Source organism: Scophthalmus maximus, chromosome 13 (assembly GCF_022379125.1).
Source record: "Scophthalmus maximus strain ysfricsl-2021 chromosome 13, ASM2237912v1, whole genome shotgun sequence".
Classification (NCBI taxonomy): Eukaryota; Metazoa; Chordata; class Actinopteri; order Pleuronectiformes; family Scophthalmidae; genus Scophthalmus; species Scophthalmus maximus.
Window position 1 is genome coordinate 22,199,144 of NC_061527.1, and position 18,530 is coordinate 22,217,673.

Sequence of the window (18,530 nt, forward strand, 5' to 3'; positions counted from 1 at the left end):
CCTGCTGGTTGACGCGTTTCAGAGGGAATGTGTGCTCTTCTTCAAGGTCGCCTTACGGTGCCAGAAGAACATGTTGCTAGGTCAGGATGCCCTGCGTCGTATATTATATTCAGACACAGAGGGACAGCGAGTTTCTATGGAGATGGACGAGGAGCCGCTCTGTCTGTTCGATGACCACACGCGATTCTGAGAGGGTTAAATACGTCGCGAGGACTGGGACGCTGATGCACTGACCTATCTCCCCAATCTCCTGTAAAAACATATATTTCAGCGTTCACCATCATCATTTCTTTCTATTACAGACGGGACCAGATAAAATAAAAAGGCATCATCTGTGAGCAGGGTTACACAGAAGAGCAGTAGGATCATTCCGATTCATTTGAACGATCACTGATGGAGCCAATATTGTAGCAACGTTATTAGTGTATGTGTGTGGAGAGTTGTGTAACTGTATCTCTGTGCGTGGTCAGATTTGTAAATGTGTCACAGATCCTGCAAACGCGTATACTGTGATTTGCAAATGTGTACAGGATTCTGCAAATCAGCTGCAATGGGAGTCAAGTTAAAAAAAGATAAAGAGCTGCAGAAGCTTTTGTTTTTTTGTTTTTTCAGTTTTGTTTTCGAGTATTTTTTTGGAAACCACACAGATGAGTCGGGAGTCTCTCCTGGTGAAAGATTGTGAAGTGTGTGAGCCCCTGTCGCCAGTCAGTCGCGACGACTGCAAGACTCCCGATCACAACACAGCAAGTGGTGTAAGTCATGCAGTCGGAACTTGTCATTGTTGCTGCCCTCCAGGTGGCCAAAATATCAGTTTGTGCAGGTTTTAAAGCAAGTGGCAACCCACTATGACGTCACCCGTCAACAGTTTGTGAACTGCAACCAGACGTTACCATATTTGGAGGAGCAGGGGGTGGGCCCGACTTAGAGCTTGTCCACTGCACGTCCACCTTCACCTGCGACTTGCACTGATTGGACGGTACTTGCTGTCATTCACACGGTATCCACGCCCCGATGCATACCATTTTTCATCGTCTATTTAACTCTAAATGGGATCATAATTTAAAAAAATTAACAAAAAGCTTGAATAAAGACTTGAAACTAGCAATTGGGACCCGAACCTCTTCAGGAAAATGTTATAAATCTAGTGGGACGTAGGGTTATTTCCTCACTGTCCTTATTTTGCAAACAGTGGAGTCGCCCCCCTGCTGGTCATTCGTGAGAATACGGGCTTCAGGCACACCGGACCAGGTGACTGCGTCCATTTGTATACACAGCCTATGCTTTAAAGATGTTGTCAGAACCAAAAGATGTTGGTGTTCCTTTGGACAAAGCTGTGATGCTGAAATTAAAAAAAACAAACATATTCACAGCATTCCTTTCAACACATGCACTACACGTGGCTGAAAGACTCTGTTCACCCCTCCGTCATCTCTGCCTGCTGTCCTCACTTCACTCAGACTTTTACTCAGAGTGAGTGTGTGTGTGTGTGTGTGTGTGTGTGTGTGTTTGTGTGTGTGTGTATTTTTGTGCTGAAAGACACAGCGTCTGAGTGGCTCTTGTTTACTAAGCCTGCGTCCGGAGAAGTTTTGAGTTTGTTATTGATTCGGCAGGCAGAGTGCGTCTCAGAACTGATGTTTCGTGAAGCATCAGCCCCGAAGAATAGTCCACGATGTGTCGAGAACCGAAAATAGCCCCATCAGTGCCCTAATCACATTAATGCATACTTGCCGCTGCCAAAATCAAATTTAGCGTGCCGGGGAACACACACAAAGACACCAAATGACATCGGAATGAAAAGGAGAAAATACTAATTTGACTGGCAGACAAATATCCAGCGGGGCTTTAATAGATTCCTGGAAAATGTAACATTGACGCTGCCCCTGCTCGTGCATGATAGCGCCCGAGCGCGCAGGAAGCAGCAGGTGCTGCGCTGCAGAAAGGTCGAGGGGTGGTCTTTGTGAACGTTGGCCGGCTACGGCGGGGGCTGGGAGATGTCCACAATCACAGACCCTTTTAATGTCCCCCTCTCGCAGCGATGCTCCGCTGGCTCTCATTGCAATTAAAACCAAGTGTCCATCAGAGGCTATCTCTGCTCTGTGTGGCCCATATGTTTGGGTGCTGATAGAGCGTGGATTACTCTGTTTGGGACACAGATAACAGGCTGTTTATAACCTTGGCAGAGTCTGGGGCCTAATCTGGCAGGAGCATATTTCCCCTTGCTCCCCGATAAAGGCCTGTTAGCAGCTTTATCACACGGGCAGATAGAAGTCGAGCCAGAGCGAGATGAGCGCAGCACCGAGCCCAATCTGGCACCACACACATGGTGCCGCTTTCCTTATTTTTAGAAGCCTACCCCCCCCCCCCCCTTAAAAAAAAAACAACTAAAAAACAACATACACACACATTGACACAAATACCGGCCCCACTTCTTGTCGGAAAGAGCTATTCATTTCTACATCTGCCTTCCCCGGGCAAAGCAAGGACCAACAAACAAATTAAAAGGACAATGTCCCCATTCATCATTAGGGGGCATTCGGAGTTCCATTACGCCCGTGCACGGGGGAAAAGAGAAACGGGAGCAGGGGGAGGCGGGGGCCATTCTCTCTCTCATACACGTCATCACGTTTGGCGGTGTACGTCTACTACATATAATGCAGAAACCCTAAAGGTAATTAGCCCCCGAGCTGGAGAACACAATGCACCCAGGCTGTGATTGTGTGGGCCCATTTTCTTTTTTTTGCTTTTCTCCTTCAGTATAATCTACAGTGCAGAATGGGCGTCTCAATTCATTTTCAAAAGAAAATATGTATCCCTGACTAAATAAGGGCTTCAAGGCTGTTTCCCTGCTCACAGCTCTGACTTGCTCTGGGATATGTGCTGTGCCCGCTGCTCTATTTTCTGTGTCTCCGTCTTGATGGCTCTGCGTAGGCACAATTAGAGGGAGCGCTTCCTTTTCACAGCCGGAGAAAATTGTCGTCCTCTGTAAATTGCTTTTGCCGCAGCTTAAAGAAGATCTCTTGTTACCCTCTCATTTCGGGCGCTTTTTTTTCCTTCTCGCGGCCCACGCTCTCCCCCCTCTCGTTCAGCAAAATTGCTTTCTCGCAATCAACAGATTGCTTCCTGCACTTAGGGGTAACTACAGGTAGACTAGAGCATTAGCATAACATTATTCAGACAAGTGTCAACCTCGAGGCAGTCTGCGCCGCATCTGAGCTCAGTGTGAGGTGAAATGAAGTGCTTGCAGAGTTGGAGGGAGGTGGAGGGGGAAGTGGCCGCCGCTGTGGCGGAGATTTCCAGAGAGGAGCCGGACAAAAGGCCGAGAGTGCCGAGAGCGAGAGGGAAAAAATTGATGTGCTTCAACGTTCGGAAAACGACAAACGCGTCTCCCTCAAAGGAGGTTCAAGCGTGGAAGTGCGCAGATCTGGCTTGGAGGTGACCTCGCGTCTCCGGTGTCCTCCCGGGAGGCCTGCGGCACCTACCGCAGGTCCGAGTGGCCTCATCTGCTCGGCTGTCTCGGTGCCGTGGTGGCGGCGCAGGGGCCGGAGACGCAGGACATGAAAACCACTTGGGGTTGACGCGGGATCAGTCGCGCTGCAGGAAAACCTTAACGCTTTTCCACGCGCGCCAGTAAGCTCAAATTAACCTCACGAGCAGGAGTCTAATTAAGTTTCCCCCCCCCCCCCGTCGAAGCTCCGCGCCGGTCCCATCCTCTGCGGATGATTTGACGCCCCTCTGTCCTCGGGGACGGGCCCTGCGATCTCTCACCGGGGGAGACCCCCTTCCATCCGCCTCCGTCACTCCACCCTTTTTTCCTTTTTTTGGTTTTTGATTCTGCTGCTCCTCCTTGATTGACAACGGGGGTTCCTCCTGACCTACATTTGCATCTGCTCCCTGACCCGAATAGAACCCACGTAATGAGCTGTGTGGCCATTTCTCTTTTTCTCTTATCCCGAGCAGAAACTTGTGGGGTTTTCATCCTGGCTACAAGGCGGGGGGGGGGGGGGGGGGTTGAAGCTCTGATGCAGCAGCAGCAGCAGCATCCCCGTGTCCCCAGGGCCTTTGTGTCTGGAGCTGCAGGGCTGCACAAAGACGCCCGCCCGCCTGCGTGGCCACTAGGCCATTCTGGGTCATCTGATTGCTCTCCACCGTGATTACTAATCAGGGACTTGTGCTAATGTGCCGTATCGCCGAGGTGCAGGCGCGAGATCATCAGTCAGATTTCAATCTCATTTGTCAGGCGCTATGTCATCAGTTTTCCCCGAGAAGTGTCTTCCCCAAATATGGTAATAGAGACAAAATCCATTCAGAGGGGCCCCGGCCGTGCAGAGCATCAGGCTGTAATGTAATCTGACAATGCAATGAGTCCGTTATTGTTTCCTCCCAAACACCAGGAAGAGTCGGCGCTGGCACCGGCTTGTACACAAATAGAGAGGGAGGGAGGGAGAGAGACAGAGAGAGAGAGAGAGAGAGAGAGAGATCCCCTGGGATCCTACGGTGGATTTCCGCGAGCAGGCGTGGAAAAGCTGTTTGGCGCTCTCAGGACACGTAGCTCGTGTTGGTGCGGCCGCCATCGCAGCGGTCCCTGATGAACACGGTCATCACGCTGGATGTGTGAAAACAAACCGCCCTTGCTTCTGTTCTTTCACGCAGCTCTGTCGAGATCATATATGCGAGAGCGTCGCCAACGTCGGACACGCTCCCGACATTTGATCATGAACACATCGTACACAGATTGTGTGTGTGTGTGTGTGTGTGTGTGTGTGTGTGTTGAATTTTGCTCTTGCAGAAATATAAATTTAAGACTCACTGGAACAACTCTGGAACTTGTTCTTCCTGGTTTCATTTCCTGTCTCCTCACCGCGGGATTTTCTCTTATCAGCGAGTGTGATATTATGTGAATAATCTCACTTTCCAGCAGCTTTTTTTTTTTTTCAAAGCCCCCTTCATAATGAAAATTTCACATAGTCCTGATTTTGATTAACACCTTTGTCGCCGTGAGTGTTACAGTTGGGCGAGATAAAAAAAAATAAAAAACGCCCCTCCTTGAAGGAGAAGGGAATGAGACATGTTCACCTAGAAATTGCCTTTTCTCTTCGTTCCCTTCACTCCGTCTGTAGTCCAACTCATTTTGCGTAATATTGTGCTGAATCACAGTCACAAAAGAAAACGCTTTACCAGTGGCTGCATTGTGCGTCGGAATTTCCCCTCATTTAATTGGTTCTCTTCCATTAAGAGTATTCTTTCCTTTAGTCTTTAGTCTCATTCAGTCGTTTAGTTTCCTGTTATTCAGGGGATGTCTGTACACTGGTCACACTAGCACACTCACTTGTCACACGCCACAAACAGGGTGTCACTGTCTGTTGCTGGGATAGCTGTGAAGTGGGGCCGGGCGGTATCTCGAATATATCCGATGTACACGAGATGTATTGAATGACTATGTCGCCAGTGCCGCGTCTACAAATTGAAACGTAGGATTGTGTTAATGCGGCATTAGACTTGCTTCGGCCTTTCTCTTCTCTCGTTCTCTCCCTCTCACACACACACACACACACACACAAAGAGAGTGTTGCGGACAAAGTGAAAGTGAAGCGCCAACGCAAGTTTATACAAGATTGGGAAGTTGTAGTAAAAGGTTGAGGCGGACAAATTCGGGATCCGTCATCTGACAGTGATTGCCAGAAAGATGCGGGACAAACAACAGTAAAATCTGCAAAGAGTGCCGTAAAACTATTGCCACATATGTGCAAATATCCACCCACACCTAGGAGATTTAAAAATGTAATAAATAAATAATATTGCAATATATATTTGTTATATCGCGATACACAATATATATTGCAATATTATTCATAGGCCAAATCGCCCAGCAACACTGCATGAATGGGATGTGGTCCCACGAGGAATAACCTTACTTGGACCCGTAGTAAACACAATGTGGTTAAAGGGTCAAATGTGGTCACCAGGAAAGATTCCTTCACATCCGAGGTGGTATTACACGGGTGTTAACTCGCATCTCTCTTCTCCCCGTCCCCCGACACTTCTTTTGGCAGCTCGCAACATTTCCATCACACATAAATTTTCCTTGGGCCTGCAATCTCAATGACATAATGTTGTGCACGAACTTCCATCGCTGCGGATTCATACTCGAGCGGCGTTCCCTGTTCCCGACGTGAAAAAACACCAAATCCTATTATTTCTCCGGCTAAATATCGCCGCTCCCGAAGGCGCTGTCTGATGTTTTAATGAGAGCCCCAATTCCCGATGCTCGACGCCGTCTTCTCCTCTGCATTTCCTTAAACTGCCAAGTAAGAGCCCCATTAATAATTCAGCTCATTAAAGTGTGTAATTAATCTGGAGCTGTGTAACAAGGAGAGACTGGGGCGCGGGGAGAAAACCCTCCAGGGGGGCACAAGAGAAACATTGGGCTAAGAGACACAGCACACCCGCTGCGATGGAACCGGTTCCCCAGCACACAACCAGCTCTCCTGCATCATTTATCTGGCAGGAAAAAAAGCTAGAGAGGGGCGGTGCAGCCGCCGCCGCCGCCGCCGCTTCCACTGCTGCGACGCACTGAGACATCTTCAGGCAACTCAGCCAATCAACACTGCAGCACAGGTACAAACAGGGTTGTGTGTGTGTGTGTGTGTGTGTGTGTGTATGTGGGGGGGGGGGGGCTGGATGTGGGTCACAGAATATCCTTAGATGCATTAAAATGTATACGTGAAAATGTGAGTCTCCTTCATCCAGAGACCTCATCTCATCAATAGCCCATTTCAATGTCCGCCCTAGTCGACGTAGCACATTTTGCATTGCAACCTTCTACCGGGGAAAGTGTTGACGTCAACGATTTATTGTTGGACTTCAACGCGGGACATATGCAACATTATAGAAACAGTGTGGGTCAGAATTCAATATGTGCCTGCCGCAGTTGAATCATGAGAATTATCAACAAGAAGAAAGCTTTAAATATCAAACTCTCCAGTTGTATTTAAGCTATCATTCCCTAATGGTTAGGGGCCGTTCACATGCTCAGTGCAAAATACCCAAACAGCATTTACATGAAGTAAATAGATAACAGGATCACAGGGTTTATCATCATATAAAGAAGTTCTCATTATGGTTATCTATTCATATTTCAAGGTTGCAGAATTTGGTGACATTGGGACATTATTTTTCGCTATCATCAGTTTAAAATTTGTCCTGAAAATCCTTGCGCTCGCACGAATCTGCCAGGAGGAGGACTTGTAACCACCGATTCAAGGGTTTCAGCTCTAATGGTGATCCATCGCATCACCCTGTCACAATTCGTTGAAAAGCGAATTGACTGTATCCTTATCAATACGGTTTGTTCACGTGACATTGGCTGACATGTCGTGTCTGTCAAATATCAGCCACAACGTTGTGTTTTTGGTTTTCTTCGCGTGCGACTCTCTGTGTCGTACAAAAGCTCTGATTACAGTGAGTAGGTGCATTACTTATTACCAAGAGTAATCATTTATGGGGGAGGGAAAAAACATATGGCTGTTTGAATTAAACTAATTTCAAGAAGATGTACGTTTTTAGGTGCTATCCAAACTTACATGCCACCTGACAACACAAGGCCTACGACTGGCAGATGAAGTTACTCTGGGTGTTTGCTCTCAGATGTTCCAGGTAGACCTTCGGTAAACAGTGGCGCTCGCGCTCAGCACGCCTGCTGCCACTCACCAGCCCTCAGATGCTCCAGATGTGGCTTAATTTACTGCGACTTGGCTAATCATGGTGATTAAGGATTAATTACTGTTAATCACTTTTACATAAACTGGTTGGCAGTAGGAGAGCTGCGCTGTGTGAATAATGGCACACGTGCGCGTGTGTGTGTGTGTGTGTGTGTGTGTGTGTGTGAGTGTAGTCAAAGCGATGGGACGGAGCTGGAACCCGCCACCGCCTCCCGAGCGGGCGTTTCCGCGGGTCTGTGCTGTAGCTTTTTTGTTTTTACTCATGAGCACAGCAGTGGAAGGGAGTTAACCCCGAATAATTCTCTGCGTCGGTTAATAACCGTGTGAGGCCGGTTTGCACCGAACGTACGTGAAGATTGATTCCCAGCGTCCCCGGATGCAGTATGAGTCGGCGCCAACAGGAGAGACACTGTCCACATTCCACGCAGCAGTCGTCCGCTGGTCAGCCGAGGCCCAACCGACACTGCCGAGGCCGTGCCACTGTCCTGCTACAGGAGATAAGAATGTGAAGGAGCATAACCGCTGTGAGTTCCATTAACACAAACTGACAGGGGAATCACAGGGACATCAGGGGGTCCGGGATGAGGCTGACAACAAAGCCGCTGCGCTGTGCTCCTACCACCCCCAACCCCCCCTGCGCCCTGCACGAGCTGAGGGTGGCAGTGTGGTCACCTTCCCTCCTTGGCCTGGTTTCACACTGTGACATGCTCGTCTGCTCTCCTGAAGGAATGGCTTTAATAAGGTAGAGCGGATCAAGGCGACTGTTAATGACATGGCAGGCCCAGTCAACACACTGCCCCGGGGCCGCGGTTGTCCCCAGTCTGGTACATGCTTGCTGGATGCCCGCTGTCTCGTGTGTGGGACACGCAGGACACTTGCCTGGATGCTCTTTGACTGCTACCCGTCCTTTATGCCGGCCGAGAAGTTGCGCAGCGGGGATGAACCTCAACCCACCTCTGAAGACGGATTGTCCTAGATTGTCCTTGGATCACGTGCAATATGGCAGCAATGCCTTTTGTTATTGGTATTGGCAGATTTCTGCTTTATATATGGGCAAAAAACTGCACCTTGATGATTCCACTGGAATAGAAGGATGGTTGGGTCAAAGAGAAGCTGCTTAGCTGGAGTGGTACAGAAGAATGTGTTGATGGTAGAACATGTTAAGAAATATGTTCCTTTACCTACAGTAAATGAAAAACAACGACGCCTCTTCTTTGTCTTCCAAAGAGCTTTGTCTATAGCCAAAGCAGAAGGGTCTGTAACAGTAAAAAGGTTAAAGCAAGTCAAACCCTTTCTGTTGGTCAACCAGTTATAACTTGACTGACAATTTGACATTGGCAAATGCTATGAGGACGTGTCAACAACATAATATATCATAAATCTCAGTCTGACCGATCGATACGTTCCAAATTCCAAATCCAAAATGTTATTCCAGGGTTCACTGTTGGCTTTTTTACCAATGGCCTATGAGTTGATGGCAGAATATAAATTGATGTAGACGGCTGACAGCTCTGAAAAAGCTAGGAAGCCCACCTTGAGTTAGGATTATTTTTGACAAACTGCATTTTACTAGATCAGGAATAAATGTCTATGCTCAAGAAATGTTTTTTTGTTTTTGTTTTTCTGCTTCACAGAACCTTCACAGCCTATTGACACATGCAACCTGTGATCGGGCGTTTGGACGAAGGCAATGTTGATTTTAGATGGCGATCCGCCGAAAGACGTTTTGTAAAAAGTCTAGTGCGGTCGAAAGAGTGTTGAAGCTGAAAGATCCCTTTAATTCTTGAACGGAGCGAGGCGTAGATGGACAGCCGCGGCTGCTGCTGCATTGAGTGTCATGCTGAAAGTGAAGGATAACCGATCAGAAGCTTTTTTTTTTATGTAAATTCTAAAAGGAGAGCACATGTACAATGTTCCAAAGACTATTGACTAGACTATTGTTATACGTAAGCCAAAGGCCTTGCTGGACTAGATTCTAATTACCTTCAAGAGTGGTATCTGCACAGGACCGGAGTGTGTGTGATCAGGTTTTTTCTTATTTTCAACAAAGACGGCAGCTTCTCTCTCTTCTGAACTGGTGGTCACAAAGCAGAGGACCCATCCGGACAATGAGTCGGCTCTTATGTTAGGACAGTCAGCTCCGCTCCCTCTGCTTTTTTTCACCTTCTGAAGAGCGCGAGGCCATATCACTTTAATTGGCTCTTTATCTCTTTGTTAATTTCCCCTTTAATGCAGCCGATTCCGCTCTTCCCTTTGATATGTCATTTTACATTTGGCTTTTGTGTGACTTAGCGGAAGTGGCTGCATGGATTACCATATTTCATGAAAAGGCAGACTTCTTATTAACAACAATGTTAAGGAGCCCCGGTGCTCCCTTAATTGTTTTCATTGTCCATTAACCTCTTTGATATTGCCTGTTAACCTTCTTCCCCTTAAAATGAATCACATGCCTTTGTGAATATGCTTTGAAAGTAAAATGCTGTAGAATATAAATATTATTTTTTTTTCCACGTTTTACACCTCCCAGAGCTTTTTATGTGCATATCTAATAGTGAGGTTTAATTTTATATTTCTGGGAAGACTTGAAAGACTTGAGTCCTCGCAAAAAGGCAAACGGAGGGGACTTAAGGGGAGCAGGATTTAACAGTTTGATGCCTGTCGCCTTCCTCCTGGTGTATGTTGGTCCTCTTTCCATTCCAGTACACTTGCGACTGTATAATGAATTATGCCAATGTTGAATTAGCATGTAGCTGTCGCTTCGGCTCGGGCGCCTGCCTCGTGACAGGACCACCGTGGCACAGGCTCGCGTCGAGGCGAGGGGGCTCGCACTGTGATTTATTAACTGCCGAAGTCACAATGAAGTGTGTCCACCGAAGCACCAATGCAAACAAATAAGGCCAGTGCCGTCACTGTAGATTCGAGCAGACAGGCCAACCACAGCCTAACCAGGAAGGGTTAATTATACCAAAGCGTTTGGCTCTCGCCAGACACACAAGTCTGTTTTTTGTTTTTTTTAAGTATTGAACAGGATTACATCATGTCTCCATTTTGTGAAAGATATGGCCACATGCTGAATATTATTTAAAAGATTCTGATTTTATTTGGTAACTCCAACATATACATCTTCAGCAACTTTTCAATACACAGGAATCCCGAATAGCAATAATTATGAGAAGCTGGCAATACAGGAGTTTACGTTAACATTCATCACAATAATATTATTGTTGTTGTCGTTGTTGTTATACATCTCTATTTGTAACCAGCACATTTATATATATATATGTATATATATATATATATATATATATATATATATATACATGTTTTCCTTAATCCTACCACTCGTCTCCATACGAAATTATGGGTCTCATTGAAAAGCACACAAAAATTAGATGCTTCAAATAAGAGATATCTCCTTAAACTGTTTAGACATAATCTAAACATGGTGATATCCCGGATCCTTTTGCAATTTTGTCATCATTTTTGATATGATAGATATTATCAATGGACTAATGGCTAAATAATGCCAATGCCTCTCTTTAAAGTTTATGTATGTATCAACTTTTTCTTGATTGATTTGGTACAGGTGCAGTGGAATGAAAAAATAATAATAACAAGCTTTGAGTTTCGTTTGATCCCATGACTCTTGAGATGACACACCAAATTCGAAGTTGCTGGAGTGAAGTCTGTCGGAGGAGTTCGTTAAAGTATGACGCGGAAAATGTCCAAATTTGCACACTAAAATGGAAATGGTCGACTCCCTTTTGGTTGGAGGTAATGGCGACCTCCTATTTTTTTGTAGGTCTTGATGTGATACACGTGCCTACCAAATGTTGTTTATCTACATCAAATGTAAAGCAAGGGGGAATGTGGTAAGGGGCTTTATTGAGATATTTTGACGCGCCCATGCCTGAGACCCCGAAGAATGTCAATCTTATCAACCTTTTCTCCCGGTTCTGATGCGTGTGCAAATTTTTGAGCAGGTGGGAGCATGTTAAGTGCCTCACATTAACGATTCATTTGGCGAAATAATAATAATAATAATAATTCCCGCAATTAAAATAGGTCCTCGCTCTGACTTTGTTGGTGGAGCTCGGGCCCTAAAAATTCAATCTAACATGCAAAATAAAATCCAATCTAGTACGTACAGAACCCACATGTTCAATCACAGAGCGAAGAACTGATATGAAAGCCGACTTAACCTTTAAAGCCTGGTGAACCTTCACCCTCCTAACCAAAGTGCTCTCGCAAGCATCAAGGCAGACGGGCACTGATCTGCCCCGGACCCCGCCGTCACCTGACCAGCATCGCGTGTCACTTCTGGCCGACGCTCCCCGTTCTGCTCCCCGTGATGTAACACTCCGGATCGCATTTCAGCATCTGGGTGCAGAGTGGAGGGGCCTTCGAAGGTGTCCGCCAGCGTGAACCGTGGCAACCAATCTCTGTCAGAGGCCTTTACATTTGACTGTCCATCTCGCTAACTGTGACAGAGCGGCCCAACATCATTAATTAAACATCAGGCCCCCTCCCCCCACCGTTCACCCGATCACCATGACGGGCTGCCATGCCAACGGTCCCTGTTGACATGCCTTCGAAATCTAGAAGGGGATTACATATGGTAATGGTTTTTGACAGCCTGCCATTTGCCACCGTTAATCTGATAGGATAAGATATCTGGACTGCGGAGCATGGCGTGCCGCAACTCTTTGAGTCTGATATTGTTATGCCGCAAAGAAACTGAATCATTTTTTGAACATGCAAGCAGTGTCCTGGAAAGAAATCTTAATCCCCTGACAGGCTTTTGATACAATCCCAAATATTGTCACTGACTCAGAACTGTATTTTTAGACCTGGATCTCACTTGTGTTTGCAGTCAATTTCAATGTTTGTCACATGTATCTGTCATGTATGGCGAGGCGATACTGCAGTCTTCAACGGACCCACGTCCCTCTGCGGTGATCACGCTTCCTCCAAAGGAGCTGGGTTATGACGCTAGCCGCAGGCTGCCAACCCACTTTTGTCACAGTCTATTCCCCTTTGGGAGAGAGGAGTTCATTCTCTGGTCTTTGTCCAATTAAGACTCCAAGCACCAAAACATCAAACTCTGGATGTATGGCGACGAGTGTCTGCTGCTTGTCATTGAATTAATATTTTAATACCCACACCCGTCTTCGTATGAGGCCACCAGCCAATCTCCTCGAATGAGTAATGTATGGGGAGCAGAAAATGTATGTTACACATGTGCTCGCTGAAAACAAGCAATGAGGGGGGGGGGGGGGCAAGCTCCCTCAAATAGGGACGTAAATCATCTCCGAGCATGATATTCCGAGCTTATCCTCAAAGAGCAAAAGCGTTTAGTTTTTTCTTTCCCTCAGCTGTTTGGAAAATGAAATAAATATTCCCAGATAAACGAGCAGACAGTTAGTGCATCCACCTCTCCGAAAGCCAATTGCCCTGGGCTTGTATTAAATATCGATTTGATTTGCAAAAGGCCAGATGTTGCGGGGTTAAATAAATGTCACGCTCTCCCGTTCCCAGTTTCCTTGTCTTTTCCTTGTCGGTGACATTTTGTCTCACTTTGTGAACGCAGAGCAGCAAAACCGCCGGCCAGTGCCCGCCCATCCTGACTCAATCCAACCGCGCAGAGATGCATGTCCTCCGTAAACACATGTTTCCCCTCCGACATCACACCACAGTCCGGCATTCTGTGCACGCTATTAGTGAATTCACCAGCAGCCGGAACCAATGTAAAAAACGTTTTGTTTTTTTTGTTATTCATACTAATGCACAAAATAAAGTGAGGCAATATAGCCCGGTGCTTGCCTCCTTGTGAGAATTGCTTGTCAACGACGGGAGCGGGGGAATAAGGCATCGCCTGACAACAAGCCGTCGCTGCAACGCCTCCAAGAGGGAAATGGCATCCATTAGAGACATACAGAAAATGTGTGTTCGCCGAGGGGGAGGGGGGTCCAAATCACACACACACACACACACACACACACACACACAGATAATTGTATATCCCTGATAGAACCTGCAATGTTTGTCTGCGGGTGGCTAAGTAAGTTCACCAGCACTATTGGACGGGGAGCCCGGCAGACCCAAGGCTCGAAAAAACATTAGGATGAATCAATTAGGCTGCCATTAGCCAATAAAGTGGCCCTCACTGAGTCGTGTAATTATGACCCAGAGCAAAGCCAATTTTATGGAGGCACATTATCCCTTTCTTTTCTTTATTAATTTTATTTGTTTGACATAATCCCTCCATGGTTTTAATTATGCGCTGTAGGTTTTCAGAACGGGATAAATAAATAATCGTTTTGCCTCCCATCACTCCCCGTCACCGCAGGTCTGCGGTTTCTCCGTGTCGGGGAAACACGCCCGTTGCAGGAGGGGCGACTGTAATCATCGTGTCGGTCGAGGATCCCACTGATTAGTCCCGCGAAATTAAAAAATGAACTCTGCCGCGTGCCGCTCGCAGAAATCCACATTAACCCCACTCCGAGCAGGTTTTTCCCATCAGATCGCGTGATAGGAAGCGGCAGGAAGGGCTGATATTATAGGGAGCAGCCACTCGGGCTTGTTCCCGGGCGCAGAGGACACTGTGTAAGTGTGACAGTGTGCTGTCAATGAGGGATGACAGTACACAGCCAACATGGCGTAATGCATTGTTCCTTCCTGGCTCCCTCCTGACAGACGCTCTCCAAGACAGCTGGATCAGCAGCAAGGAATGGGAGCCGGGATCTGGGCCGCGTACGACGAGAGGATGTGATGTGAGGCTGATTAGCGCTGGGCGTACACGTGTCAACAAGCGAGACCTGGGGATCACGTCAGAGCTTGTGTTAATTGTCAGTTTGACACGCGCTTACCTACTCGTTTTGAGGATAATTCTGCTCGGTGGAATGTGGCCATTTGCTTCCCCTTTTTGTCAATGACCTTTCTTATTCCATATTTCTTCAAAAAGCAGTCAGCCCACTAGTTTTCTGATCTCCTCAGAAATGACCTTCTCTGCAACCGCCGCTCTCATAAGGCTGATGCTGCTGGAGGTGCCTCCATGCCAAGTAAAATAAAACACTTCATGAATGTTAAGCTGGAACTTGGCAGACGTGAATCGAATCGTTTGTGTGTGGACACGGGGAATTTTTATGTTCCGTTTTCATTTGACAGTCTAGACATTTTATGGGTTCAAGAAGAAATCCGGCCTCGGATTTGCAGTCGAAAAACATTTTAAGAGAGCTTCCTCCCTAATATTTTTTGTCTCTCCGTTGCTCTTTGAATTGGGCTTCCGCGTCGTTAATTGTTCAAAAGTTGTCCACAGCCATAGGATGAGATCAGGAATTAACATAAGAGACATTTCTCCGACTCTGAACTCATTTCAAATCCACACTGGGATCCTTTAAAGTAGCCTCTCGTTGTGCACAGTTGTCCATTTTCTTTCCTCCTCTCTCAGTGTGTTTCGCTACGAGTCGTTTTTCCTGCTGGAAATTACTTCCAGAAAGTGCAGCCCATTTTTCTCCATGGGACATTGTGGTGTGCTCTCATTTTAACACCCACTTTAGTCTGGTATTTATGAGGTGGTAACTATAGAAGATATAAAAAAAAAACTGTGTCTCCGTACTGGTGAGTGCTCGGGAGCCAGGAGGGGGGGTGGGGTGATGGGGTGGGGGGTCTCTGTTGATGTACGTTAACTAAAGCGGACAGGCGGGTTTAGAGTTTCTGATGGAGCAGGTTTGATCGGGTCATAACGCGGTTGCGGCCGCAGCGGTGTGGAGGGACGGGGGGGTGTGAAGCCATCCAAGATTTTTCTCCTCCGAGCCCGTCCATACATTACAGGAGTGATGAAGGAGTGCGGGTAATGAGACAGGATGTTTGTACAGTCCTGCCATCCCAAGAGACACCCCCCCCCCCCCTCCCTCCCATCGCCCCTTCCACCTTCGTCGCCCTCCCTCCTCCCCGCACTCCTCCTCACTCGCTCAATATACCTCCTGCTGAGCGCGTGGCCTGAACCCCTGACCCCTTCCACTCGCCAACAGTTGCCATATTTGCATTTTCCAGTCCACTTAAAGGCAGGGGGTGACTGAGGCAGGCCCCTCCTCTTCCTCTGCTAGTACAGCAGGCCCCATTCTCATCCCAGTGACCTCCTGCCCGGGCCTACCAACCCGGACAGCAGTCTGGGGTTAATGCACCAAGCACTCCCATTGTCTCTGAATTAATGAAGTGCCCCCCCCCCCCCCCCCCCCCCGCCTGTCCCTTTTCATTCACCGACAACGGGACAAATGACAAGCGGTAACGTTTTAAATAGCTATCGACACATGCCGGGCACAAAGTCACAGAGTCATATCTCCTGTTAGCGCCGCGACCGGCGCCCTGTGATGATAATGCCACGCTGCCGCCGTCGATGCACTTTGGATGTCCACTCTGGGATCAATTTGGATCCGAGCGGCAACGCGCTCCACTCAGGAGAAGGCCTCTTGTATTGAAATAGATGGTTCTCAGATGGAGGGGGCAGAGTCAGAGTCGGGGAGTGTTTTCACTTCAGAAAATGGAAGATGGGACTCGAGTCTTCTAGAGAATGGCAAGGGAGACCTCTAGTGGAGGGCAGAGGAACCCGTCCAGAGTGTCGTTGATGACGCCAATCCGGTCTCTTTTGCTGTACCTCGCACACATGTCAAATGGCACATGTCAATTCATGCCATCTCATCAATCACATAAACAAAGCCCACAAATAATAACCAGAAATCTTAAATACAGGAGATGAAAAATTAGGAAACAAAAAATGTATTAAATAATTATATTCATACCAGTAACACAAGGAGGAGGCAAGTGAGAGATTGAAAGTGATTTCCCAAAGAAATATATATTTTCAAGATAAAGATTGTTCATATTATTGACCACTTATTCTGCTGATTCACTTCTCAATTGAATGACAAATTGCTTAGTGAATAAGATGTCAGAAAAACATTTTTTTCCATCAAAGGTGATGTCACCAAATTGATCATTTTCGTCTGAGCATGAATCTAACACCCAAACATATGAGCCAGAGAAAGCGGTAAATCCATCCGCTCAAGAAGCTGGAAATTGGAAATGGTGGGCATTTTCGCTTGAAAAACGCTGACTCTATAGTGCTTTAATATCAATGATAACTTCAGATCTTCAGAGCTGATGATGCATTTCAACACATCACTTTAACCGCTGCAGTTTGATTTAGCCTCTTCTCTCTCTCTCTCTCTATTTGTGACAACATCCTGCATCGCTCGCAGTGAGCTGCCGGACGTGCGGCCGCCACTCAGCGGTGTCAGCCGTGCGCTCGGGCTCCGCGGCTGACAGCTGGTTACGGTGCGTCGCGCCACTGTAGGTGCGACCTTCGTGACTGACCTCTGACCTTCTCCCTGTCATCGCAGTGCTGAGTATCCGCGGCGCGCAGGAGGAGGAGCCCCCGGATCCCCAGCTCATGCGGCTGGACAACATGCTGCTGGCGGAGGGCGTGTCCGGTCCGGAGAAGGGCGGCGGCTCGGCGGCGGCGGCGGCTGCGGCGGCGGCCTCGGGAGGAGCCGGGCCGGACAACTCCGCGGAGCACTCGGACTACAGAGCCAAGCTGACCCAGATCAGACAGATCTACCACACGGAGCTGGAAAAGTATGAGCAGGTGAGAAGATAACACCCGACCGGACTCAGGAACGACAGATGTGTTCATTTTCTTAAATCTAGACAGAGAAAATAAAAAATGCCAAAGAGTGAATATAGCTTCGTGGAGACATGAAAAGAACAAAAAAACATTTTAAATCTGTCACACTTGCATCATAGCATTGCTGCAGTATGTGAGTAGGTTTCACGTAGGTTCATTTTAAGAGATAGAACATCATCATTTTTGAAACTAGAGGAAGCTGTAAGGCTGTTAGCTGATTCCTGTCTCACCACGCATTCGTAGTGTACTTCCTCAAAGACGAGGGACTACATCAGTGAAAGAAGAGTTGTTGAGGAGGAGGCTGCGGCTTGTCTGCATCTTTTTGTACGTCCTCTCACTTCCTTGTAAATGTAAATGCCTTGTACATCCCGCAGGTTGTTAATGCAGGTGCCCCATAGGATAATGTGCGTTCTCCGAGCTCGAACCAAATATCCCTTTACCGGCATCACTGCAGCTAAATGTTACTCCCCTTATGTAAAAATTGTTTTGTTTACATGATGTCACAAAAACAGCCCATCATAACTTCCTCAGATTGTTTGTCCCCTAACCGAAAAAGATATTCAACGCACAGTGGTATGAACGCAGGTTTTAAAAGTGTGCGACGTTCCCACTTCACAGATTGTTTGCAACAAGCAGCTGATTATGGCAATTGTCAGTGAATTCTTTTTTGCGTCAGTTGACCCTAATTGATGGAACGGCTCTCGTTCAGAGCCACAAAAGACACGGCACAACTCCGTTGACAGGCGGGGACACACAGTACAGCAGGCCCTTAGAAAACGACAAACAGACGCGGAAACGGGATCATCTGATACAAGCTCAAGAAAGCAAGCATAGTATAGACAGTGAAAAAATAGCAAAAGTAATCATAGTAACATCTATTTATTTATTTTTTTAAAAAAGGTAAATAAATATTAAAGGCCTCTTCTGTTGATTGTCCCCAATACGTCCGACTCAACCCTGCCGTTCTAGCCACTGTATGACACACAACCAAAAGACGGCGTAAACATCTGTGTCATTATAGATTTCACAGACTGTTCATATCACTTTGATCCAGACCTGCCACTCTTCACCGCAGCAGACTGGGACTCAAATCCGCCGGCAGCCCGTGTAGACTAGGTTCGTCTGCA

General features: G+C 47.2%; 1 protein-coding gene across 4 annotated transcripts in view; it reads left to right on the forward strand.

Moving 5' to 3' along the window:
* The window catches only part of LOC118318377 (pre-B-cell leukemia transcription factor 1), a 60,047-nt gene that overhangs the window by 27,179 nt on the left and 14,338 nt on the right, over positions 1-18,530 (forward strand). For all 4 annotated transcript variants that reach the window (XM_035647948.2, XM_035647951.2, XM_035647947.2 and 1 more), the window contains exon 3: positions 17,120-17,364. In XM_035647948.2, the coding sequence (XP_035503841.1) occupies positions 17,120-17,364 (245 nt within the window). The remainder of the gene's footprint in view (positions 1-17,119; positions 17,365-18,530) is intronic.